Source organism: Scylla paramamosain, chromosome 3 (genome assembly GCF_035594125.1).
Source record: "Scylla paramamosain isolate STU-SP2022 chromosome 3, ASM3559412v1, whole genome shotgun sequence".
NCBI classification, from domain to species: Eukaryota; Metazoa; Arthropoda; class Malacostraca; order Decapoda; family Portunidae; genus Scylla; species Scylla paramamosain.
In genome coordinates, this window is record NC_087153.1 from 13,557,767 (window position 1) to 13,584,797 (window position 27,031).

Sequence of the window (27,031 nt, forward strand, 5' to 3'; positions counted from 1 at the left end):
AATGGATTGTGAAAGGGGAAACACAATAAGTTTTTCTTTATTGTAATTTTGCAGTTAGACTGTATGTGTAATCTAATTATACATGTAAAAAAAAATCTTTTCATTTACCAAAGTTAAATAACTGGTAACCCGTTGACATGAACACAAAAATAAACACGCATAAGACTTAGTGTTTTGAGGGAAATATTTCGCATTGACGCTACAAGTATATCTTCTATATTTATTAAATAAGTTGTTATTAAAGGTTTATGATCTAGTATGAAATCACAATTAATTTTAACAAAATGATAAGGGCGCTGACTAATAGTCATGTGACAAGTTCTTCCTCATCCCGCCAGCCTCGTCACTCGGACTCATTCCTTGTTTAAACTCCCGCAGATATGGCCCGGCTAAGGTTGTTGCTTGGCACTTCTTTCCTTGCTGTAGTGATATTCACCGCGTTGAGCCATGGCTTACCGTGCACATTGGTGTATGAACAACAGGAATACGACTTAAGCAGTCTGTCCGCCGTGGACCACTGGCAGGTGAAAATGACTAACGCTACTGGCAATGACACGGTGATTTACCTAAGTGTGTGCCATCCACTCAGAAATGTTCCGAGAGGCTGCTCCGGTAATGATACTGGTGCATGTATCGCTAAAGTATCTAGTGAAAACAACGTGGAAGTCACTGTGCCTAACGCTGGGCGGGTGACCTCTGATGGCTTAAGTCTTCATGGACAATTGGTGGAATATGTGATGGGTGGTGGGGATTCATGCCCTGAAGGAGGAAATATATATCGTACCTTCATCAACTTTATATGTACCCAGACACCTGAGGAAGAGACTGGGCCTGTACTTATGAGCCTCACCAGGTGCCAGATCCTCATTGCTTGGATGACGAGGTCTGCTTGCCCCCGCCGCTTGGATGTGGTCACTGACACACAATGCTCCATACAATTTCCCTCCTCTCACCACAAATTACACTTACAGACTTTGCGTGCTGAAAAATTTTACTCCGCATCCTCTGTTCAACCCAATGCAGAGTATGAGATCAACATCTGTGGTCCTGTTATGAATGGCTCTTGCAATAGGAAAGATGTAGCTGTGTGTCACCACCCTGAGGGCAGAAGTCCTGAAGTCATGGCCACCACACAAAACATGAATGTCATGTGGGGAGAACATGAGACCCTTATTCTGACCTACCAAGCATCTGATCAGGGAAAGAATGTGGAAGTTATATTTATGTGTGACCTTAGTACTGCCAAGACTGAAGTCAACTATATGTCACAGAATGACACAACTGTATCCTTTGGTGCACAAACATCTGCAGTATGCCCTCCATCTGCTAACCCAAGCTGTGTACTAAAGGACCATGTTGGCAATGTGTATGACCTGCGACCTCTTCACAGGCAGCAAGATAACTGGGAGGTGCTTCGGTCAACCAGTGATGGCCAGGTGGGTTTTAGTTAAAAAACATATTTTGGAAATAACATAGCTACAATACAATACAGATTATGAATTAGATGAATTTGGTAAAGTAAATCTTATGAAGCTCCTTATGTATTCTGTTACCGTTCCAGGACAAGCAAGCGTGGGGACTTGGTGGTATTTTTTTTTTATTTATTTATTTATTTTTTTTAGGGTGGGGCAGATCAAAATAGGTAAAATTTTGGAAACACAAAAGTCTAAGGAGACACACATAATTTATTGGAGAATTCCTAAAAATTACTCAACAAGGCCATACCCTCTGCTATGCTATCCTAACCTTTTGAAGCCATTAATCTTGCTAATTGAGGGGGCTTCATTCTCCTATCCCATGCTATGGAACCCTAAATAGCAAAATTGCAGTTTAACATAATACATCCTATTGTTTCCTCCTTTTCTATCCCTCAACAAGGTTGAGGACCTAGTGGGAAAATGGGATTTTAGGGTGGGGAAGCCAAATTATGCCAAATTTGGATATTCATGAAAAGTCAAAAGGTGAGATGCCATATTTTGAAAACTGGGAAACTTTCTAGCTTAACAAAAGTTAACCTAACCTAATGTAACTAGGGAGCTTCATCCCCCCCCATGGACACTATTGCCCTGCTGGATCTCTCTTAAGGATACTAACCTAACCAGGGGGCTTTACCATCCTGGAGCTCCCTTAAGGACATTAATGTAACCTAACGTAACTGGGAGGCTTTGCCTCACCTGATCCTGGGGACTTGTCAGGAAGTGGGGCTTATGGGTGGGGAACACAAAAATGGTAATTTTAGGATACTTGAATGGAGATGATAGCTTAAAAGAAACCAATCCTGACCTGATCTGATCTAACCTGACCAGACCTGATCAAACCTGACCTGACCTAACTTAACCTGTCCTAATCTAACCTGACCTAACCTAACCTAACCTAACCTAACCTATGCACATCACCTAACAAAAATTCCCTATATCATGGAAACTATTAATCTACAATGAAAACCTCAATAAAGTAAGTTCCTCATTATCCATAAAGGTAAGAAAAAAAAACAATACTCATAAATGTGTAGAGCATTATGGTTGTCTCCTAAAATAATACCTAACCTAACTTAAATGGGGGGTTTTACCCACACATAAAGACACTAACCTAACCTAACCATGGGTGCTTTGCCCCTCCCTGGACCCCTCCTTAAAAATGCTAACTGAATCTAACTGGTGGGGTCCCTTCCTTAAGGGCAGTAATGTAACCTAACCTTACCATATACTTTAATAGGAAGTGGAAGGCCTGGGGTGTGGTTGGTCAACCTCTTCCATTGCACTTGGGTGTTCAGCACTCATTTGATTTTAGCAAAATACTGTATGATCTTTAAGAAATGTATGGCCATGTTATTTTGCTTATGGAGCTGCAAAATAAAATCCTGGTATTTAAATTTATGTCCACTGCACTTGGCTGCCTTTGTGACACTGGTTACTCTTGTGGTTTACTGGTTGACTACTGTGGTTGCTATATATACACATGGTGATTTGTTGAAAATAATTGATGTATTGACTGGAAGCAAATGACATTTAATGAAGTTCTAATACATCATAAAAAGGACAGCTCTCATTGGCTGAATGAAAGAGATACAAGAGAGCATGTGCCATTCCATATTAGAAACCAACACACACACACACACACACACATTACATTGTATCCCTCCATTTGACCATCATCAGCATGGACTTTGAATTTACGATGCAGCGCAAGACAGATCGTGTCACTGTAACATAACCATGCGTGACCCCAAAACAAAACTCCCAAACATGTGTTGTACAGTGAGTATTCATTACCATATACACACAATTTAACTGCTTTATGAGGAACTGCTATTGGAAAGATTATCTGCTTTGAGTGCCTCTTGTGAACTGGCAGCATGTGGGTGGTGAGCAGGCAGCAGCTGAATGGGCAATTGAGGATGGGAGGGGAAGGAAGATGAAAGATTAGCTGCATTAGTAATAGATTTAGGACTTTTTTACATTTCATGTATTTTCAATATATTTTTGATGAATCATTTTGAGATTCTTGTTTTTAAATCCACATTTTTCATTAATAAATGAGGACAAAGGACAAAAGTATTTTCTTTGTGTATTAACCCAAACATGGAAGTTCCACAGTCCCACTCAAGGAGTGCATGCACTCATTGTCCAATCGGTAATATGTTGGGCTTCTGTGCTTGAAGTCCTGGATTTGGTCCCATGATAAAGCATCCTTCCCCAGAAGCTCATGTTTATTTGAACTTCTAGATCAATTGCTCAGTATTTCAGTGTACTGAGTGTGTTGTGGTTATACCCTAGTTTGAGCCAGTACAAATGGGAACATCCTAGTTTGAGGCAATGTGGTTAGGCAGTGGTGTGGTACCCTCTACTATGTGGTTACCACTTGAACCAGTTATGCTACCAATGCCTGATTAAATGGGAGAGGAGAGACTTGGCATATTCCAAACAGCTGATCTGAGAGGAGGCTTAAGCCTGTTCAAGGAGTGGGTGTACCTATTACTTGATCAGTAACTTGATGGGCTTTCATGCTCAGAGACCTAGGTTTGATTTGCAACATAATGCCTTTTGTCTGAAGCTCAGATTTTTTAGAGTTTCCAGATCAGTGTACTGAGTGTCTTATGGTTATGCCTTAGTTTGAGGTGATACAGGTGGAAACATCCTGATATTACTTGGTTCATTTACTATCTGGAAAACTCATAAATTGGACATTCATAAATCATGAATTATCTCCACCACCCACTATATTTAGCTGTATCTTGAGTACTTCATACAGATTTAGTCTCTTATAGAATGGCCATATATCAACACTCTTCCTTCACACAAAACTACAAGCAACTAATTACACACACACACACACACGCCTGACGCGCCTCGCCCTACCCGTACCACCAGACACCACAATAAGATAACGCCCCTAAAGGCGCCACGTACGGACCGGTACAGACTCAGTGCGATTCCCACCATGGTGCGAGCCATCAATCAATAGTCTCTTCTAGATTTGACTTACCTTTAGGATTAATGTCAAGTATTTCCCCACCCCCAATGTACATTTTCAGTTTGTTGACTGCCTAAAGAATAAACCGTTTATTATTATTATCATTATTATTATTACACACACACACACACACACACACACACACACACACACACACACACACACACACACACACACACACACACACACACACACACACACACACACACTCGTCACTCAAAATTCAAAATTATCATAGCGACTCCTACACCAGCCTTGGAGTCCCCATCTGGGGAGGGGACCACAAATTTTCCCAAGTCGAACTGCTCTTCTGGTATCAACCCTAAATGTCTTGACATGCCCCCTCAATTTTTTCTTCATTAACTTCTGCAACATTCACGGTCTTAGATCTAATTTTCAATCTGTAGAACACCACCCCACCTCTACTAAACCTCATCTTTTCTTCACTGAAACACAGGTGTTTGAGGCAAATGACAATAGCCCCTTTTTGTGTCTAAGGCAAATGACAGTAGCTCCTTTTCTGTTCCCTCCTACTTTATCCTAATTTTCAATCCAAAGCTGGATGTTGCATTTATGTGCACAATGAGTTAATCTGCTCTCGTGCCCACGCTCTTATATCTTCTGAGTTTTCCACCATCTGGTTACGACTACGTAGTCACTCTCAAACTAAATTTATCTGTGCTGTATACCTCTCACCTAATTCCTCAGACTGTAAGAAATTCTTTGAGTACTTAACTTCCAAAGTGGAGCACATTCTGACTTCCTTCCCTTTTGTGGAGATCTCCATTCTTTGAGACTTCAATGTTCACCACCAGCTTTGGTTTTTCTCTCCCTTCACTGACCATCCTGGTGAACTAGCCTTCAGCTTTGCTATCCTCCACGACCTAAAGTAATTGGTGCAACACCCTACTCGTATCCCTGACTGTCTTGGAGATATGCCCAACATTCTTGACCTTTTCCGAACCTGTGATCCTTCTGCTTACTCTGTTACCCTCTCTTCTCCGTTAGGTTCCTCTGATCACAATCTCATATCTGTACCTTGCCCTATCGCTCCAGTCCCTCCTCAGGAACCCCGTAAGCGGAGGTGCCTCCGGCATTTTGCCTCTGCTAGTTGGGGGGACCTGAGGAGGTATTATGCTGATTTTCCTTGGAATGACTACTGCTTCTGTGTCAGAGACCCATCTCTGTGTGCTGAGCGCATAAAAGAGGTGATAGTGTCTGGAGGTGTACATTCCTCACTTTTTCTCAACCTAAACCTTCCAAATCTTGGTTTAATACAGCCTGTTCTCGAGCTATACGAGTACATGATAGAGAGGTGTCCCACAAAAGATACTTGAGCCAGAATCTCATCTACTTTATATTTCTGCCTGGGGCCATGCCAAGTCTGTTCTCCAACTAGCCAAAAGACACCTTCATTAATAGAAAGTGTCAAAATCTTTCTAGATCTAATTTCCTTCATGACTTCTGGCATCTAGCCAAAAATATCTCCAATAACTTTGCTCCTTCTTTCCCACCTTTATTTCATTCAGATAGCATCACTGCTATCATATCTATTCCTAAAGCTGAACTCTTCACTCAAACCTTTGCTAAAAACTCTATCTTGGACGATTCAGGGATTGTTCCTCCTTCTCCTCCATGCAGGAGGAGGCAGGAGACACCTGCCAAAACGATAATTACTCCCAGTGAAGTCTAATGCACTGTACAGGGGGTACTGTGAACTTACCATTAAACCCAACTGTGACCTCACTGAACGTTTCCCCATGTGTCTCACAACACAAGGGGGCAGTCACAGCCTGCCCTCTAAAGACAACTCTCTTCCTCCACACAAAACTACAAGCACCTAAAAACACACACACCCTTCACTCAAAAAAATTTAAAATCATCATGGCGACTCCTACACCAGCCTCGGAGTCCCCATCTGGGGAGGGAACCATAAATGTCCCCAGGTCGGACTGCCTTTCTGTCGACGACCCTAAGTGTCTTGACACCCTCCTCAACTTTTTCTTCGTTAACTTCTGCAACATTCGCTGTCTAAGATCTAATTTTCAATCTGTAGAACACCACCTCTCCTCTTCTAAACCTCATCTTCTTTTCCTCACTGAAACTCAGGTGTCTGAGGTAATTGACAGTAGCCCCTTTTCTGTTCCCTCCTACTTTCTCTATCCTCATTTTCGATCCAAAGCTGGATGCTGCATTTATGTGCACAATGACTTAACCTGCTCTCATGCCCACGCTCTTGAATCTTCCGAGTTTTCCACCATCTGGCTACGACTACAGAGTCACTCTCAAACTAAATTTATCTGTGCTGTATACCTCTCACTTAACTCCTCTGACTATAAGAAATTCTTTGACTACTTAACTTCCAAAGTGGATCACATTCTGACCCCCTTCCCTTTTGCAGAGATCTCAATTCATGGAGACTTCAATGTTCACCACCAGCTTTGGCTTTCCTCTCCCTTCACTGACCATCCTGGTGAACTAGCCTACAACTTTGCTATCCTCCACGACCTAGAGCAATTGGTGCAACACCCTACTCGTATTCCTGACCGTCTTGGAGATACGCCCAACATTCTTGACCTTTTCCTGACCTCTAATCCTTCTGCTTATGCTGTCACCTTTTCTTCTCCGTTGGGTTCCTCCGATCACAATCTCATATCTTTATCTTGTCCTATCGCTCCAATCCCTCCTCAGGATCCCCCTAAGCGAAGGTGCCTCTGGCGTTTTGCCTCTGCTAGTTGGTGGGACCTGAGGAGTTATTTTGCTGATTTTCCTTGGAATGACTACTGCTTCTGTGTCAGAGACACGTCTTTGTGTGCTGAGTGCATAACAGAGGTGATAGTGTCTGGCATGGAGGCGTACATTCCTCACTCTTTTTCTTGTCCTAAACCTTCTAAACCTTGGTTTAACACAGCTTGTTCTCATGCTATACATGATAGAGAGGTGGCCCACAAAAGGTACTTAAGCCTTCCATCACCAGAATCTCATGCACTTTATATTTCTGCCCGGAACCATGCCAAGTCTTTTCTCCAACTAGCCAAAAACTCCTTCATTAACAGAAAGTATCAAAACCTTTCAAGATCTAACTCCCCTCATGACTTCTGGCATCTAGCCAAAAGTATCTCCAATAACTTTGCTTCTTCTTCTTTCTCTCCTCTATTTCAACCAGATGGAACTACTGCTATCACATCTATTTCTAAAGCTGAACTCTTCGCTCAGACCTTTGCTAAATACTCTACCTTGGATGATTCTGGGCTTGTTCCTCCCTCTCCTCCACCCTCTGACTATTTCATGTCACCTATTAAAATTCTTCGCAATGATATTTTCCATGCCCTCACTGGCCTAAACCCTTGGAAGGCTTATGGACCTGATGGGGTCCCTCCTATTGTTCTCCGAAACTGTGCCTCCGTGCTTGCACCTTGCCTAGTCAAACTCTTTCAGCTCTGTCTGTCAGCATCTACTTTTCCTTCTTGCTGGAAGTTTGCTTGCATTCAACCTGTTCCTAAAAAGGGTGACCGTTCTAATCCCTCAAACTACCATCCTATTGCTTTAATTTCCTGCCTATCTAAAGTTTTTGAATCTATCCTCAACAGGAAGATTCTTAAACGTCTATCACTTCACAACCTTCTATCTGATTGCCAGCATGGGTTCCATCAAGGCCGCTCTACTGGTGATCTTCTGGCTTTCCTTACTGAGTCTTGGTCATCCTCTTTTAGAGATTTTGGTGAAACTTTTGCTGTTGCCTTGGACATATCAAAAGCCTTTGATAGAGTCTGGCACAAAGCTTTGATTTCCAAACTACCCTCCTACGGTTTCTATCCTTCTCTGTAACTTCATCTCAAGTTTCCTTTCTGACCGTTCTATTGCTGCTGTGGTAGACGGTCACTGTTCTTCTCCTAAATCTATTAACAGTGGTATTCCTCAGGGTTCTGTCCTGTTACCCACTCTCTTCTTATTATTCATTAATGATCTTCTAAACCAAACTTCTTGTCCTATCCACTCCTACGCTGATACCACCCTACACTTTTCCACGTCTTTTCATAGATGTCCAACCCTTCAGGAGGTAAACATTTCACACAGGGAAGCCACAGAACGCTTGACTTCTGATCTTTCTAAAATTTCTGATTGGGGTAGAGCAAACTTGGTATTGTTCAATGTCTCAAAAACTCAATTCCTCCATCTATCAACTCGACACAACCTTCCAGACAACTATCCCCTCTTCCTTAATGACACTCAACTGTCCCCCTCTTCTACACTGAACATCCTTGGTCTGTCCTTTACTTATAATCAGAACTGGAAACTTCACATCTCATCTCTAGCTAAAACAGCTTCTATGAAGTTAGGCGTTCTGAGACGTCTCTGCCAGTTTTTCTCACCCCCCCAGCTGCTAACTCTGTACAAGGGCCTTATCTGTCCATGTATGGAGTATGCTTCACATGTCTGGGGGTGTTCCACTCATGCTGCTCTTCTAGACAGGGTGGAATCAAAAGCTTTTCGTCTCATCAACTCCTCTCCTCTAACTGACTGTCTTCAGCCTCTCTCTCGCTGCCGTAATGTTGCATCTCTAGCTGTCTTCTACCACTATTTTCATGCTCACTGCTCTTCTGATCTTGCTAACTGCATGCCTCCCCTCCTCCCGCGGCCTCGCTGCACAAGACTTTCTTCTTTCTCTCACCCCTATTCTGTCCACCTCTCTAACACAAGAGCTAACCAGTATTCTCAATCATTCATCTCTTTCTCTGGTAAACTCTGGAACTCCCTGCCTGCTTCTGTATTTCCACCTTCCTATGACTTGAATTCCTTCAAGAGGGAGGTTTCAAGACACTTATTCATCAATTTTTGACTACTGCTTTGACCCTTTTATGGGACTGGCATTTCAGTGTTTTTTTTTTTTTTTTTTTTTTTTTTTTTTTTTTTTTTTGTTACCCTTGGCCAGTGTCCTTCCTACATAAAAAAAAAAAAAAATTCTGTGACTACTTCATGATACCTTCTAAAATTCTTCACAATGATGTTTTCCATGACCTTGCTGGCCTAAACTCTTGGAAGGCTTATGGACCTGATAGGGTCCCTCCTATTATTCTCCGAAACTGTGCCTCTGTGCTTGCATCTAGCCAAGTCAAACTCTTTCAACTCTTTTATGTCAACATCTACCTTTCCTTCTTGCTGGAAGTTTGCCTACATTCAGCCTGTTCCTAAAAAGGATGATTGTTCTAATCCCTCAAGCTACCATCCTATTGCTGTAATTTCCTACCTATCTAAAGTTTTTGAAGCCTTCCTCAACAGGAAGATTATTAAACATCTATCACTTCACAAACTTCCATTTGACTGCCAATAAGGTTTCTGTCAAGGCTGCTCTACTGGTGGTCTTCTGGGTTTCCTTTCTGAGTCTTGGTCATTTTTGGCTTCAGACCCTGTTTGGGAACTGGCATCACTGTTTTTTTTTTTTATTGGATTTTTGTTGTCCTTGGCTGATGCCCCTCCTACATTAAAAAAAAAAATAAATAAATAAATAAATACAAATAAAATAAAATAAAATAAATATAAAAATAAATAAATTCAACTGAAGGATGATATAAATAAAGGCATCAAGAAAGTCAATTGAAGGAAGAATGACAGAAAATAAAGGCATCAAGAAATAAACTATTATTATACAGGTACAGCTGTGTGAGTAGCTCCTCACTCAGCATTCTCTTTGAAAGACATTATGTGGAACAACCTGACTGAGATCTCTAAATGAGTAAAAAGATTTAAAAAAATGTTTGGAATAAGGTTTTGTAATGAACATGTTAGGGCTGATAGTAGTAGGAAGTAAATATGTAAAAAGTGGCATGACCTACTTGCCTAATTTCCAGCACCAGTCTGCCAGAGATTTAATTTTTTCCACTATTTTTTTTATTTATTTTATCTTATTTTATTTTTTAATTTTTTGTTTGTGCAAATAGAAAAAAATAATAAAATAAAAAAGACAGTAAGAGACAGAACTATCAGAAAAAGTTGTCCCACAGGCTGTAGCAAAGTGGGAATGAAAGACATGGGCAAGCCAAGTAAAAGCACTTTTAACCTGTCTAATAGGTAGCTCATGAATTTGGTAATTATCTCTCTCTCTCTCTCTCTCTCTCTCTCTGTTTTCTTAGTTCTTGAGTTCTTGGCTCTCTCTCATTCATTGGACATAATTTTTATGACCTGGAGTGGACTCTCAGGAAACCCATCACTTACAAAAAGAAGTTTTATACAGCTTTCTAGATTAGAAGAAGGCAACCTTGGAAGAGACAGTGTTTGTGAAATTAGACCTGCTCATCTTAAAGTGGTACTGAAAACATTATGGTGTTGGTGTGATGGTAAATATAAAAGTACAATTAAAAAGTCTTGAAAATTCTACTTGTTTGCATGTTGATTTGCCTTACTTGGACATGTAGAACCACTTACATGTTGCAGTTAAAGCTTGAAATTAGTCAGAATTGGCTTAATTTAGTCATAAACAGAAGTCACATTTATGGTACTTAACAATTATGCAGTATTACTTAGGCAGAACTAGTTGAACCAAAGGAGGCTGGATAAAATACAAACTAAAGGCCTGGAGTAATTTTATACCTAGTTTTATCTAAAAACTTCAGTAAAAACTGGTTTCAGCAACTGTTTTGTCTGAGAAAATTAGGTGTTCTAGTATTTATCTGTCAGACACCAGTGAAAACTAGGTGCTCTAATAGTTAGTGTGTGTCACACTTTATGAAACTAATGTATATATTACTTCTATAGTGAGATACAAATATTAAGATACTTTAGATGGGGCAAGTGTAGAAATTCCCTATGCAGCAGCATGTCACTTGAACCCCAAACAAGTCTACAGTATGTCATATGTTGGCTAGTTGGCATTTTTAATAGTCTTCAGATATTTGTATATGATAAAACAAGGCTATAAAATATTGTAAATGTATCAAATTTTGTGATAGTAACACTAATTGATGTATGGAAATGAATCCACAACATGTGGCAACAGTGTGCTATTCCGTCTCCATGGTCAAGGTCACCAAGGGACCCTTGTGGAACTCAGGCCACTGTTCTTTGGTTGGGGTGGAAGCGACAATGCTACCTGGTAGGGTAGCATTGTAGCTGGGGTACCTGCCCCAGCTAAAGTATCTTCATATCTGCATCCCACTATAGCTGGTCATAAATTATGATTATCTTGTCCACCTGATAAGGTTTGCAGTATCTTAATCATATAATTAATACATTTGGGTATAGTGTAGAAAAAGTACAAGAAATAGTAGTAGAGGTGAGGATGAAATGTATAAATTATGACCTAGAGATGGTGTTCTCATGAAATTGTAGTCAGTCTGAGTTTGATGTCTTTAATCAGTCATTCTTGACCTTGACTGATGTTGCTGAAGGCAAAAAATTATTGCTAAGAGGTGCTCCTGCTTTGTCAAATGTGGGAACAGGTCAAGGTTTCTTTAGATGTCACTGTACAAAACATTGTGTGACCAACATGTGCCATTGCAAGAAATATGTTGTTAAATTATTCAAAATACTTGGCACTGGTCAGACCTCATCTAGACTACACTGTGCAGTTCTGGTCCCCACATTACAGGGAAGATATAGGTCTATTAGAATCAGTACAGAGAAGAATGACTAAAAGGATACAGGGGATGAGGAGTATTCCTTACAAGGCGAGATTGAAGCTGTCAGATTTACATTCTTTAGAGAGACGTAGGTTAAGAGGGGACCTGATAGAAGTCTTTAAGTGGTATAAGGGTTATAACAAGGGGGATGTAAGCAAAATTCTTAGGATCAGCAACCAGGATAGAACAAGAAATAACAAAATCAGGCTTGAAAAATTTAGGTTTAGGAAGGAGATAGGAAGAAATTGGTTCTCAAATAGAGTAGTAGATGAATGGAATGGACTCAGTTGTTGTTATTGCTAGAAGATTAGGGAGCTGTAAGAGAAGATTAGATGGGTTTATGGATGGGGATAATAGGTGGAAATAGGTAGGTATATTTCATACATGGACTACCACGTGTAAGCCTGGTCGCTTCTTACAGCTTCCCTTATTTCTTATGTTCTGATGTTCTTAAAAAGTCACAACAGTATGCCATGCAAAAATAAATTATGCAATTTACTGTTTTTTCTGCTTAACATTTTTGCTTAGCATGAGTAATTTTTAGACCATTTTTTCTAAGCTGGAAATGTGACTCAACCAATAGGTTAAATTTATTCTGTCTTATTGGCATATATAGTAAAGGAGTAATTATTAGTTTTGATAAAGTATAGAATCCTGTCAGTGTACAGTATATTTTTTGCAAAATTTAGTTTTTTTTTTTTCTTTTTTCTTTTTATTAAATATGTTGTCACACAAAACTTTTACTGTAGCTGGTTTTGACTGAAAAGTTCATCTAAAATTAGCCTTTTTTTTTATTTATTTATTTTGTTTTATTATTGACATTGCAGGTTTTTTCCAACTTCCTTAGGTGCAATTAGTTATGCATAGTACATTGTACTTCGGTTCTGACTAGTCTAAACCTGTTTTGACTACTTTCAGGTTTTAACTGTACCATAACTAACAATAGGCAAACCATAAACCAAAAAAAATGTGTTTCTAATTGTTTCCAGCACAAAATATTTTTTAGTATTGTTGACCTGACAATGTATTAATTTGCAGGTAGAGGAGTGTCATAATCCTGACAATGACTTAACTTTTCACAGGAGATTTTGTACTACCTCAACATATGCGGACCAGTGAATCCAGGTAGACATTTCACATGTCCTCCAGGCCTTATTGGGGCATGCATGGCTGGAATAAGTGAACATTCTGCTTATAATCTAGGCCTTCTGAACTCTGAACCAACAATCAACGTTGAAGAAGACTCCATCACTATCATGTATAATGGTAAGGAGGTTAGCGGTGTATTATTATTGCACAATAATATATATTATAGTCAGTGTTGAACTGTTTTTATCTTTTAGTGATATGAAAATTTGAATTGAACACCTCAGGATGGATAGCAGGAAAGCACAGCTGGAACTTTTTTTTTTTTTTTTTTTTGCAGGATACAGCCTTTATTTCTTCTTTCAGTTTTCCACCATCACAATCCATGTAGTGGATAAAAAATTGTGTTATAAAGACTATCACTAAGTGGTAGAATGTAGTGCTTTTAAAGTAATGGAAACAAGCTTATTACACGTATTTAACCAAGAAATGGGAATTGCTACTAGCATTTATGTATATTACTGTAGGGGTGGAGGTTATAGGTAAACAAAGTAATGCTGTGGCAGATTGACACCTTCACATTTTGTACCCACTAGATATTTTCACATCAAGATGTATCCTATACCAACGGGATCAGAAAAATATATATATTCAGGAACCATGCTTTAAGATGTTATATACAGTACAGTAAGGTACATGACAACAAATATGATTTGTTCCAGTGTAGCATTTGTTATGGCAAATGTGCATTCTGGTGACTGAAGAACCTATGGGAAAAAAATACCGTATTTGCTGGCGCATTACACACTTTTTTCTTGAAAAAAAAAAAATAAAAAAAAAATAAATAAATAAAGTAAAATAAATAAATAAATGAAAAACATAATAAATAATAATAATCACTGTGTGTCTAATGTGGCCATAGTACAGATGCCTAGGCCTGTAAGCCTAGGCCTATAGGTCAGTAGTTGAAGCAATAGTACATTAAGCCCAAATATTATTACTAATTACTACTAATAAAATTCTCTCTCTCTCTCTCTCTCTCTCTCTCTCTCTCTCTCTCTCTCTCTCTCTCTCTCTCTCTCTCTCTCTCTCTCTCTCTCTCTCTCTCTCTCTCTCTCTCTCTCTCTCTCTCTCTCTCTCTCTCTCAGAAAATAAGAACAATCCTAAGGATTACTAAATAGAGTGAAACTGATTGAGAATGAAAATGGAATTACATATATGAGAGTGAGGAAGGATGAAGTGAAAATTACTACATAAAATGAATGAGAGAGAGAGAGAGAGAGAGAGAGAGAGAGAGAGAGAGAGAGAGAGAGAGAGAGAGAGAGAGAGAGAGAGAGAGAAATCTGACAAATAAGTCTCTCTGACAAATTAGTCTCTCTGACAAATAAGGGGAGGGGAGGTGATAGGGAGGGAGGTTTGAAACAAGATGAAAGAAGGGAGAGGAAAGGAAAAAAAGGTGAGGAAGGGACAGGTGGTGGATAGGTGAGCAGCAGCTTGTACAGCTGGTGAGTTTTAGTTTGTTATTCTGATTAAATTTTCATTAAAATTTCAGTGCTCGTACTAGTGATGAGTTTGTCATTTTTGGTTTGTTATTCCAATTAAATATTTATTAAAGTTTCAGTGTGTTATTGCAGTTGTACATCATAATGACCATGCATTGTTGTGTACCCTACTGCAATTATAAATAGCTGTCCACTAAGAAGTTGAAGAGAAATAAATGTGAAAAATGTTTTATGCACCACTTTATATGTCTCATTTTCATATGCAGTGGAAACTCACTTCTCAAACTTAATTCTTTCCTGAATGCTGTTCAGAATCTGAAATGTTCAGAAACCGAAACTATTTTCCCCATAGGAATCAATGTAAAATGGATTAATCCATTTCCAGACACAAGTGTACACTGTTTAAGTGGCCTATAACAGGCTCACACAGCCAAGATGGCTGCTTCACATCATTTCCAGCTCAAACTATTTATCTGGAAAGGATGTCTTGAATGGACTTAGTGATATCAGAAGATACTCTTTAGACTGATCTTGTGAGGGAAGATTTACAGAGGGACACAGAGAGGAGCAAGTCACTCACCGCCAAAGTGAAGGCGATCATTACAGACATCTTGTTGCTGGGAAAAGCTACTAGAAAAATACAGTTGTGCAATAGTGATGGCATTGGGGATCATTGAGAGAGCCACAGGCAGCTCAGGATTACTCCTGAGTGCCGAAAACTGTTTGTTTATGTCGTGGCTTTTCAACGGGATCACATTTACCATATTTCACAGATTGAATTAATGTATTACACTCTGTGTCTCTCCTTTAAATGTATTAAAACAAAGTAGATATTTTTAGAAATGATAAATTAGTAATAAACACCAGCTTTTGCTATGTCTTTTAATATTTGAAATCAAGTAACTTTGTTCTAGAACCAAATTATGGTACCACAACCAAAGCAATAATGAGTTCAGAATTTTGTTAAAAAAAAAAATTTGTTTGAAAATGTAATCGTTAGGTAACTGAGGTTCAACTGTATTTGTTTATTTGTATATTTATGCTTATGTGATGCAGAATTTTCTTAGGATTTTTTTTTTTTTTTTTAAATGATGGTGTCAAGAAATTGGTTTGAGGTTTATGAAATTGTCTCTTTTTAGATGAGTTGGACACAGTATCATAGCTTACATCACATCACGCAACTTTTTAGTTCATGCTGCATGGCCCTCTGGGATTCTTAGTTTCAGAGACCTGCATGTGAACATCATCTTGCCATCTGATGCCAAATCCAGTTAACTGGGCCAGTGTGAAATGTGCTTAATTTCACATATGGTTGAAATGCCTTTCACTGACAGACACATTGAAGTTTGGTATAGGTCACTTACATTCCTTGGTTTCCAAGATATAGACACTGTTAGCATTTGAAGGTGGTAAATAATTTTAGCATCATCATGAATAAAGTAAAGGACACCAGTAGAGCAGGGATGCTGCTGCTTTCAATTAGGACATGAATAAACTAAAACAGCAAGATCATTTACAATGTCTGATGCTAAAACAAATAAGAATATTTTTTTTTAAATCACATACACAGTTATATTGGAAGTATCTGTTTACCATATAACTGTTTGTTTAAACCTAGGTTGCATAGGCAGTGATATGCTTTAATGTACTTATTGTATTAATTTATGTTATAATTAATTATAATTAATTAAATGTAATTATTAAATGTATTAATTTATATATTATCATTCTCTTACAGGAGGTGAACCTTGTAAGGGAGGCCAGCATAGCTATTCCACCAGAATCAACCTGATTTGTAGCCCTGATGAACATGGTCCAGTCCTAGTGAAAGAAACTGAAACTTGTGAGCATGTTTTTGATTGGCTGACCCCAGTGGCATGTCCACGCCACTTAAACATAGGGAGTGATTGCCGAGTTGAAGATCCTCTTTATGGTAATGTTTATGACCTCAACCCATTAAGAAATATTCACAAAGATTACAGAGTGACTGGTGAGGGGGATGAGTTTTTTATCAATTTGTGTGGTCCACTAGTGTCCTCCTGTGATGGTCAGAATGGTACATCAGGAGTATGCCAAATCAGTAATGGTCAACAGATAAATGCAGGACTTTCTACATCTCAAGTAACCTTCAATGATGGAACCTTAATTATAAAGTACACAAATGGAACAAGTGGCTGCCAGGCTAACAACACTAGATCCTCACAGATAATTTTTCTCTGTGACCATGAAGTAAGTGGCAGAGATGGTCCCAAGCATTTCAGACAAAATGGATGTTCAAATGTCTTTTTCTGGAAAACAAAGTATGCCTGTCCTTCTTTCCATGTGGTTGACTGCACATTATACACTGCAGATGGGACGATGTACAACCTTCAAGAATTGTCTTCGTCTTCCTCAAACCTTGAATACTATACAGCAGATGATAAAAAGTTTATACTAAATGTATGCAGGTCTGTGGTGCATCAAAAAGGCAGCAGGTGTGCGTACAGAGCAGGGGCATGTATTGTAGACCGTACTTACCATAACAATTCTGTAAATATTGGAGAGGTGCAAAGTGGACTCTATCTTGAAGATGGAAGACTCATGATAAGATATGCAAGAGGTGACCAATGTGTGGGGCATGAACGGTCTTACCAAACTCTCATTGAATTAAAATGTGACAAAGATGAAACCTACCCTATCCCACAGTTGATTAGTGAAGAAAACTGTACTTATTATTTTGAGATCAAAAGTGCAGCAGCTTGCCCAGTGTCCATGAAGAATAATACTATGCCTCTGGTTGGAAAAGACTGTGCTGTCACAAGCCCCAGTGGTTATGTTTTTAATCTCAGTTCTTTAAAACGAGAAACTGATTATGAAATCAAGAACCAGAATGTCACCATGACTCTGAATATCTGTGGAGCTTTAAATAATCCAGAATGCCCAGGAGAAGGTGTTGGCATCTGTAGCAAGGATGTTAATGCTGGTCAGGCAAATGCTAATCTTTACTACCTACCTGGACACCTCTCTCTCCACTACACGGGGGGAGAGCAATGCCATGGTATTATAAATCGCTCCACCATTATCACTTTTGTGTGTGGTGCTGAAAATGTGACTGAAGGCCCTGTGCTTGTCTTTGATGATAAATACTCCTGTATATACTTCATTACTTGGTACACTGAATTGGCTTGTGAAAAGAGGATATCATGCTTTGTGGATACCTGGACCCACCGCATTGATCTCTCTCCACTCATCAAGTCAGTTGACAATTATGAGACTGTCAACCCAGAAAATCCCAAGGAAAAATTTTACCTTAATGTATGTAGACCATTGAATCCCATTGTTGGTCTTAACTGTCGGCCAGGATCTGCTGTGTGCCTTTCCAAGCCAGGTCTACAAGGAAATAATCCTCTCAGCCTTGGCCACCCCAATATAATACCAGTATCTGACAATGAAGGTGCCAATATTATGTACGTACATGGAGCCAAGTGTACTACTGAACCAGACTACAATCTCTCTTCAATGATACACTTCATATGTGACCCAAGTGCAGGCAAGGTTAGTATGATTAATACTTTCAAAGATTTAGTGTTCCTTTGATGTATGGATGTTGAACATGAAATTTGAGCATTGGTTGACTGTAATTGATATGGCACCCAGCCAAATTATTGTAGTGCATTTATATGAATAGATAAAATAGACCTTTACTTTAGAAGCCATTGTTCAGGAAAAGTAGGTAATGTTTAAATATCAATAGCCCTGTGTATCATTTTTATCTCTTAATTTCTTATTCATAGTATCATTTTCCTTTCCCTTGTTATGTTCCTCTTATCTATTTGTATGTTCTCTTTATATTGCATTATAACCTGTTCCTTTATTTCTCATCTGTTATCCTTTGTTGTTCTGTGATCACATATGTTATTTTCTATCTCCTAACTTCTTTCTGTTTATATATATATATATATATATATATATATATATATATATATATATATATATATATATATATATATATATATATATATATATATATATATATATATATATATATAATTTTTTTTTTGCAAGTTTACACAACTTGCTGTTTATATTAATTGCTTTTATTTATTTATTTATTTTTTTTTTATTGCTTTCAGCAAACATCCTTTCTTATTAAACTCCCTTTATTTTTACATGACTTTCTGCACATTTAGCATCACATATACATCTGTACAAATCTTTTGTGACCACACTATATGTACATGTTAAGCCTCTTTTATACAACTTTACTAACTCCATTTTCCTCTTCCTATATAATTTCCATAGCATTACTAGATTATTAATATTTTAATTTATTGGATTTTTACGTAAAATGCAGATTGTTTCCTAGTCATTACAATTATGTATATACTTCATCTAGCTCATTGAAGGCTGTGTTCTGTTTTTCACCTTTTTTTTTTATATTTTTTTTTATTGCAGATATCTGATAAACAGTCTTTCTTTCCCAAATCTCTCCCTTCTTGCCAATCATTCCCATTCTCTCTCTCTCTCTCTCTCTCTCTCTCTCTCTCTCTCTCTCTCTCTCTCTCTCTCTCTCTCTCTCTCTCTCTCTCTCTCTCTCTCTCTCTCTCTCTCTCTCTCTCTCTCTCTCTCTCTCTCTCTCTCTCAGGCAGGATTTTTTTTCTTTGCGTTTGTGTGTGTGTGTGTGTGTGTGTGTGTGTGTGTGTGTGTGTGTGTGTGTGTGTGTGTGTGTGTGTGTGTGTGTGTGTGTGTGAGTGTGTGTGTGCGCACATGTGCATGTGTTTGTGAAGCACACTATACCACTGATATCTCATGCATGCACAGTTACCACAAAAATCCAGAAATGCTCTATGTTGCATTAGAAGAATAATGAATTGTAAAAAGTATAATATACAGTGGAACTTTGGTTCTAGAACTTAATTCGTTCCTGAATGCCATTCAAAATCCAAAATGTTAAAAAACCGAAACCATTTTCCCCATAGAAATCAATGTAAAATGGATTAATCTGTTCCTAGACACCAGTTTACCCTGTCTTATCAGCTTATGACAGACACTCCCACAGCCAAGACAGCTGCTTCATAACATCTCCAGCTTACAAATTATTTATCCAGAAAGGATGTATTGAATAAACTCAACAGAACTCATCAGAAGATATTGTTCAGACTATGCAGGTATTCTTTCTCACTGATTTTGTGAGGGAAACCTTACATAAGGACACAGAAAGGAGCAACCCACTTAATGCCAAAATGAAGGTGATCATAACACTGATGCTGGGAAAGCTACTGGAAAAATGCAGTTGTGTAGTAGTGATTGAGTTTGGGGTCATCGAGAGAGCCACAGGTGGCTTGGGATAACTCCTAAGTGTTGAAAACTATTTGTTTACATTGAGGCTTTTCAGTGAGATCACATTTACCTTATTTCAAAGATTGAATTACCGTCTTATATTCTGTGTGTTTCCTCCAAATATAAAAAAACGAAGCAAATATTTATAGAAACTATAAATTAGTAATAAACAGCAGCTTTTGCTTTTGTCTCTTAATATTTGAAATCAAGTAACTTTGTTTTAGAACTGAATTATGGTACCACAACAGAAGCAATAGTGAGTTTAGGATTTTGTTTGAAAACTTATTTGTTCAAAAAGGGAGGTGTTTGGTAAACGAGGTTCCACTGGATATATATATATATATATATATATATATATATATATATATATATATATATATATATATATATATATATATATATATATATATATATATATATATATATATATATATATATATATGCAACTAAAGACTCCTTGTTCAACTAATATATATATATATATATATATATATATATATATATATATATATATATATATATATATATATATATATATATATATAATATTATATATCATAGGTGGGGATTATCACGATAAATTATCATGATAACAATAACAGGTCATTGGTTGTCTGATAATTATTTTTCCTGCTTTATTGATTCATCATTATCACCAATACTTTTAGTTCCAAACAAGCAATAATTAATAATTTGAGTTTTTAGAACATGAGCATGTGGAAGTTTTTAACTTTCAAAATCAAATGTAGTTATTTTACTTAAAACAGTATTTTTCATTCGTGAAGAGACAGGATAAGTTTTTTCTAAGATTTTTCTAAGTTTTCTAAGATAGATAAAAATAAAGATTTGGATATATTGATTATTTAACTTAGAATATCAATATTGTTATTGCTAGTATGTATGAATACATATATACATACATACGTACATACATTAATGATGATTTACCATGTTACAGGGAAAGCCAGTGTTCAAGGAGGTGACACATGACTGTCAGTACCAGTTTGAGTGGCGCACATCAGTGGCATGTGATATATTGTTCAAGGAAGAAGATTCTGGTCCACAATGTCAAATCAGATATGATCAAGCCAAAGCAAACATTGATCTGAAACCTTTGTATCGCCCTGAAGGATATCATGTGCAGTTTAGAAGCAAAACTTTCACTGTAAATGTTTGTGGGCCAGCATGCAACAATTCAGGTAGCTGCTCCTCTGATGGCGATAGTTATGGTTTGAGCAACAAGTCTGAACTTGAGTGGCACTATGGTCAACTCAGGCTTAAGTATTTTGGTGGTAGTCGGTGTGTTGGATCTCTTTCTGGGCATAAAACCACCATTGTACTCTTTGAATGTGACATGAGTGCTGGTTTTGGTGTCCCAGTTCCTGATAATCTGATGGAATCTCTGGATTGTCAAGCTGTTTTTAACTGGAAGACAAATGTAACTTGTATTGAAGGTATCTATGCTACAGAAGACACAGCTACAAGCACGTCTTCATCAAATAGTACTGCAGGACAGAATAGTCCTTCCATAGATTCACTTAAAGACAACACTATTGCAACCCACTCCACTGTAACTGCAGTCATTGGAAATATTTTGGTTGTGTGTGGTTTGGTGCTTGTGGCTGGTTTAGTCCTCATCAAATCAAGGCATGGGAATCATATTGTGGCTGCCACTCGTAGACTGTTTGGAATTCGTGGGTATGGTCATGCCCGTCAATCCCAATTTGAAAACTCTACCTTGTTAAGAGAAACAAAATCTATTAGGATTTTCAGGAGAGATGACAGTGATGATAACCTGATCAGACTTTAGATATTCTAGCAGTCATATTTCTTGGTATGCTAGTCAATTGTAGTGACCAAAGTGTGTAGCTTGTTGTTACACTTAATTTTTATATGAAATGGTAATTGGAGTTGCTGTGTTTCATGATATTATTGCATTTCAGTGTTATATAAATTACACTTGTTCTGATGCAAAGGGATAATAATGTAGTTCATTTTGAAAGTGTAATTTTTACCAAAGAAGAATGGTACCTCAACTAGCAATTTAACTGGAACAACCTTGTGAGAATATCTTATTAGGATCAGCCAAGCAAACATTTAGATAATTTTCAGTGGTGTAGTAAGGAATTGTATCCAGTGTTATTATATATATATATATATATATATATATATATATATATATATATATATATATATATATATATATATATATATTAAATAACTAGATGGATTGATAACCTTGGTGATCATGCTTACTACAAAATGATAATCCTAAATATTTGGTGATCTGAACGATTATTTTCAACTGGTGAGTTTTTAAGGGAATTTTGTACTAGTCATATGTCATATTAAAATTAATGTTTTGCTAATTTATATGTAATGAATAGAGTTTGCAATATAATTTTTGATATGCATAGTGTGTGGAAGTTAAGCACTAAATCATCTGCTATGTTAAGTGTGTAACTAGATTTTTTCTACTATTTTTTTTCACACTTTCACATCTTGCAGATCTGTTGTAGTGGTGTATGGATTCATGTAATTGGCTCATAGCCAAGAGGAGCTTGGTTCAAGATCCGTATCTAATAGAGAAAAGATGCCGTAAGCCATTATGACTTATCCCTGTAACCAACTGAGGAGGCCAGTTTTCAGCTGTTAACTTATTAGCCTGATGGTGAGTGATAATGTTCAGAAGAAATTTAATCTAAATTAGTTTCATTTAATGTTGTGCCATTTCTCAAGTGTTGTGACTACAACTGTCAACATCATATTAGAAAATGTATGCTGTGATTACAGTTTTTACTATTTGATAAATAACTAGAATAATTTCACGCACGCACGCACACACACACACACACACACACACACACACACACACACACACACACACACACACACACACACACACACACACACACACACACACACACACACACACACACACACACACAAAGATGTTAATTTAGTATGAGATACATTCCGAGAGATGTTCCTTTAAATCAGTTTTACATTTAAGTGATGTGTTTCTTTATTAAATAACTAAATCTGGTTCTTGAAAGGAACATGAAACATCTGTATTAAGTAAATATAGTATAATAATCTATTGTTTTAATTTTGAAGTGGCTCTTTCCTTTGCATACAAAGTGTATGTCAAGAAAACAATAAATTGAAGGGGGAAAAAAATCAAATGCCTCTAAAAGTGATATTTTGACATATTTTTTGTTGGCTTCTTTATTATTTTACATTTTTGTGTTACATTTTACACTTGCTTATATGAAGACATTCATTTTGTACTTCTTTATATGAAAACATAATCCAAGTTTCTTGACTGTCTCTTTGGAGGATTAAAAAGACCATCTTACATACTGAGATGCTATTTAGTGCTAAGTTTATATATCATGAAGTAGTATGCCAAGAAAATTTGATGGCATATACAAAATTTTCTTATATATATATATATATATATATATATATATATATATATATATATATATATATATATATATATATATATATATATATATATATATATATATATATATATATATATATAATTTTTTTTTTTGCTTTACTGTTAATTAATTTTCTGTGCATTTCATGAGAAGAAATAAGAGTAGTTATTGTGTATGCTTTGAGTTTTAGTTTAGTAAAAAACCAGCAAAATATATATAAAGAAGCATTTATTAGAGACAGTGGGCAAGAGAAACCACTAAAATGCTCCAAGAATAGGTAATTAACAAAACTGGTGATTCATTAATGACTTTTTACATCATTGTTGCCCAGTCATAAGGTTTATGTTAGTGCACAAACAGAATGAAGAGTAATATATACTTAGATGCAAGCCTGTGTTGCATTATGTTATGGAAACCATATAATTAATTTGTATAACTTTTACATAAGATCAGTAAGAAGAGGGAATAGCCCCAAAATAAAGTAGAATCAATGGTAGAATGGAAATGAGGATGTCAGCCAACTAAAAGAAGACAGAAGAATAAAAAATAAAAAGAAGTCAGGGAACAGAATAAAAAGTTATGCATTGGAAAAAAGATGCCAGCTGGAATAAAAACAATGTAAATAAGAAATACTGGAACTGGTTGTGAAAAAGACTTATCCTTGAGAAATGGAGCAAATGCTACCTTAGCAGAAATTAACTGGTAAAGCATGGCTAAATATCAAATAAAAGGAGAAAATTTAATTGAGACTGCAAGGCATGTTATTTTCTGCAGAATCTCAATAGTGAGTTATAAAGGCACCAAAAACTAGATCTTGTATAAATGAGTGCAAAGCAATCATAACTGTAATCTAGCTTAGAATGAGATATACATGCAGATGTTGAGTGCACCCCAAGAAACATGAAATAAGGACTGGGACATCAGCTTTTCAAAACATAAAACTTAATAGAAGAATGTCTTTTATCTAAAAGAGACTTGTTTCTTCTTATTGAGGAATTTATTATAAGGATATTGCTACAAAATTCACTTGCTTATATTCAGAAAGAGGATTATATACTAAAACATAATGATAATAAAGAAATGGGTAGTTTCAGCAGTTGTCTGAAAATTGCTGAACATCATTAACCAGAGCACAAAAGTCATCTATGAAAAATAGAATTTCTACATAGCATCATGTCTCTTAGCATACTGCTTCATGACAGCTGCTTATCTCATGAGAGATTAAGTTTGTATTAGTCTACTGTTTGCCAGAGTGGACATCCCAAGAACATAACATATATATATTTCACCTTGTATATAAGCATGGGTCTCTCTCTCTCTCTCTCTCTCTCTCTCTCTCTCTCTCTCTCTCTCTCTCTCTCTCTCTCTCTCTCTCTCTCTCTCTCTCTCTCTCTCACACACACACACACACACACACACACACACACACATGTATGTACAGTATATACTCAAGTAATAGTCAGTCTTTTGCAAAACCTTAACATAGGTTTTTTTCATGCAGTGGTTTTGATCCACAGTGTCATACCAGGGATGGGATGTGGATTTTTAAAACATATTACCTATTCTGTAAACACTACTTGTAAGCAAAAATGATACATGAATGATACTTTATGTATTCAGTTTCACTATAATCACTATTCCTGAAGGGGTATGTGATTGCATTTCCCTGAAATTATTATAACTGTAACAAAATACTACCAGTCTGTTGATCTGAGGTGTAGACACATTGAGTTGGTGACAGTAGCATATTATGTTAGACTGACATTTTTTTTCTTTTTTATATCAGTTGCAGTATTTACATTGCTCATTTCAATGTTTTAAAGTATGTGACTCCAACAAAGACAAAAATGTAATGGGCAAAAACCTGCAGTGCAATATTGATGCTGGGTAGTTATAGTATGTGTACAATATTGTGGTAGTTACAGTAGCATAGATTTCAGTCACTAAAATGTAATCTTGATGTAGAAGTTGATCTCATACACTTGTGTCCAAAACTGGTTTCAAAGTACTGACCTATATTCAAGTATATACAGCATGTATGTTATCATTTACTTATTACAGACCATTGCTTATTGTTTATTAGCTTCATTTAATTTGAACTTTTCTGTTATTTGGATATGTACAGTAGTGTATACAGACCATATATGCCACAAAATATGCTGCAATAGATAAACATAGGTATAAAAATAATGAGAGAGAGAGAGAGAGAGAGAGAGAGAGAGAGAGAGAGAGAGAGAGAGAGAGAGAGAGAGAGAGAGAGAGAGAGAGAGAGAGAGAATAATTTCAAGGAAACCATGTAAGAGTTTGCATGTACTGTATATTGCATTCCTTCTCTCTCTCTCTCTCTCATCTTATCTTTACTGAACTGAAGTTGTGTTTTAATCTTTGTTTGCAAAGTTATCTTATATGTTTAGGAAATGTAAAAAAAAAAAAAAAAAAAAAATCAATCAATATTATTGTACTATAATTTAGTATGGTATTAGTTATCACTTTTATTGCACTGTAACTTAACTTGGGGTTTTCCATTTCCACATCAAGGCATCAGCTGGTCTCCCACCAATGGTCAATCCTAGCTGTTTCATATAATTTTCTGTAACATGTGACTCCAACTCACTCTTGCTTATGCATTTTACTCAATACAAGATAAATTTTATTTGGGTTTAGTAATTTTAAATTGTTGATTCATGAATGTTTCAAAGGATGAGAATAAGAGAATATATAGTTTTGTCATGAGTGAGATGTGTAGAGAGGTAAGAGAGTGATGCTGAGAAGTAATAAGACAATAGTGCCTTGGGTCTGAAAAAAAAAAAAAAAAAAACTGCAAAGGAGAGACACTTTTGCTGGTGGAGTATTCAGGAAGCTTGATGAATAATACTAAGTCTGAATGAAGTGTAGGAGTAATTTGTATATTGAGTTCTGGTATGAATAAAAACAGAGCATAGCTTGAATGAATTTGGAGAAAGGAGTTATAAAAAAAAAAAAATATATATATATATATATATATATATATATATATATATATATATATATATATATATATATATATATATATATATATATATATATATATATATATATATATATTTCTGAAACATACATAAATGAGTGCATATTTTAGAAAAGCAAAATTGAACCACATTTTTTAGTGATAGAAACAAGAAAATTACATCTGGCAGAACAAGTGGTATCCATGATTACTACTACACAGGATGTGACATGAATGAGGAACCAAGAGAAATAGGAAAAACTGCTAAATGTAGTAAAGGACAGCATGAAGAGGCATATAGTAAAATCAGAATTAAGATTGCAAAAAATTGTGTATATATATATATATATATATATATATATATATATATATATATATATATATATATATATATATATATATATATATATATATATTTTTTTTTTTTTTCTTTTTTTTTTTTATTTATTTATAAGTGGAGGACAATTTAGTTGTCAGTGCAAAAGAAATATGTGGCATTAAATTCATTCAGTGATTGAAGGAGAAAGGCAGTTAAAAAGGATGGAGAGGCGTACAATGAACACATGACATGGAAAGGTAGAATGTAGGGAGAGTAAGAAG

The 27,031-nt window shown here is 36.5% G+C and overlaps 1 protein-coding gene across 2 annotated transcripts; it reads left to right on the top strand.

The window, feature by feature from the left end:
* Positions 1-289: 289 nt before the first annotated feature.
* Positions 290-25,727, top strand: LOC135090803 (cation-independent mannose-6-phosphate receptor-like). Of its 2 annotated transcripts, none has more exons than XM_063987872.1 (5): positions 290-1,436; positions 13,172-13,355; positions 16,416-18,211; positions 20,955-22,304; positions 22,505-22,946. In XM_063987872.1, exons 1-4 carry the CDS (start codon positions 381-383, stop codon positions 21,804-21,806), a joined length of 3,888 nt encoding a protein of 1,295 aa, XP_063843942.1. In that variant the 5' UTR covers positions 290-380; the 3' UTR covers positions 21,807-22,304; positions 22,505-22,946. The 2 variants fall into 2 exon arrangements, with proteins under 2 accessions (XP_063843942.1, XP_063843950.1); XM_063987880.1 differs by having other exon boundaries at positions 293-1,436; positions 20,955-21,195; positions 22,505-25,727.
* The last annotated feature ends 1,304 nt before the right edge of the window (positions 25,728-27,031 follow it).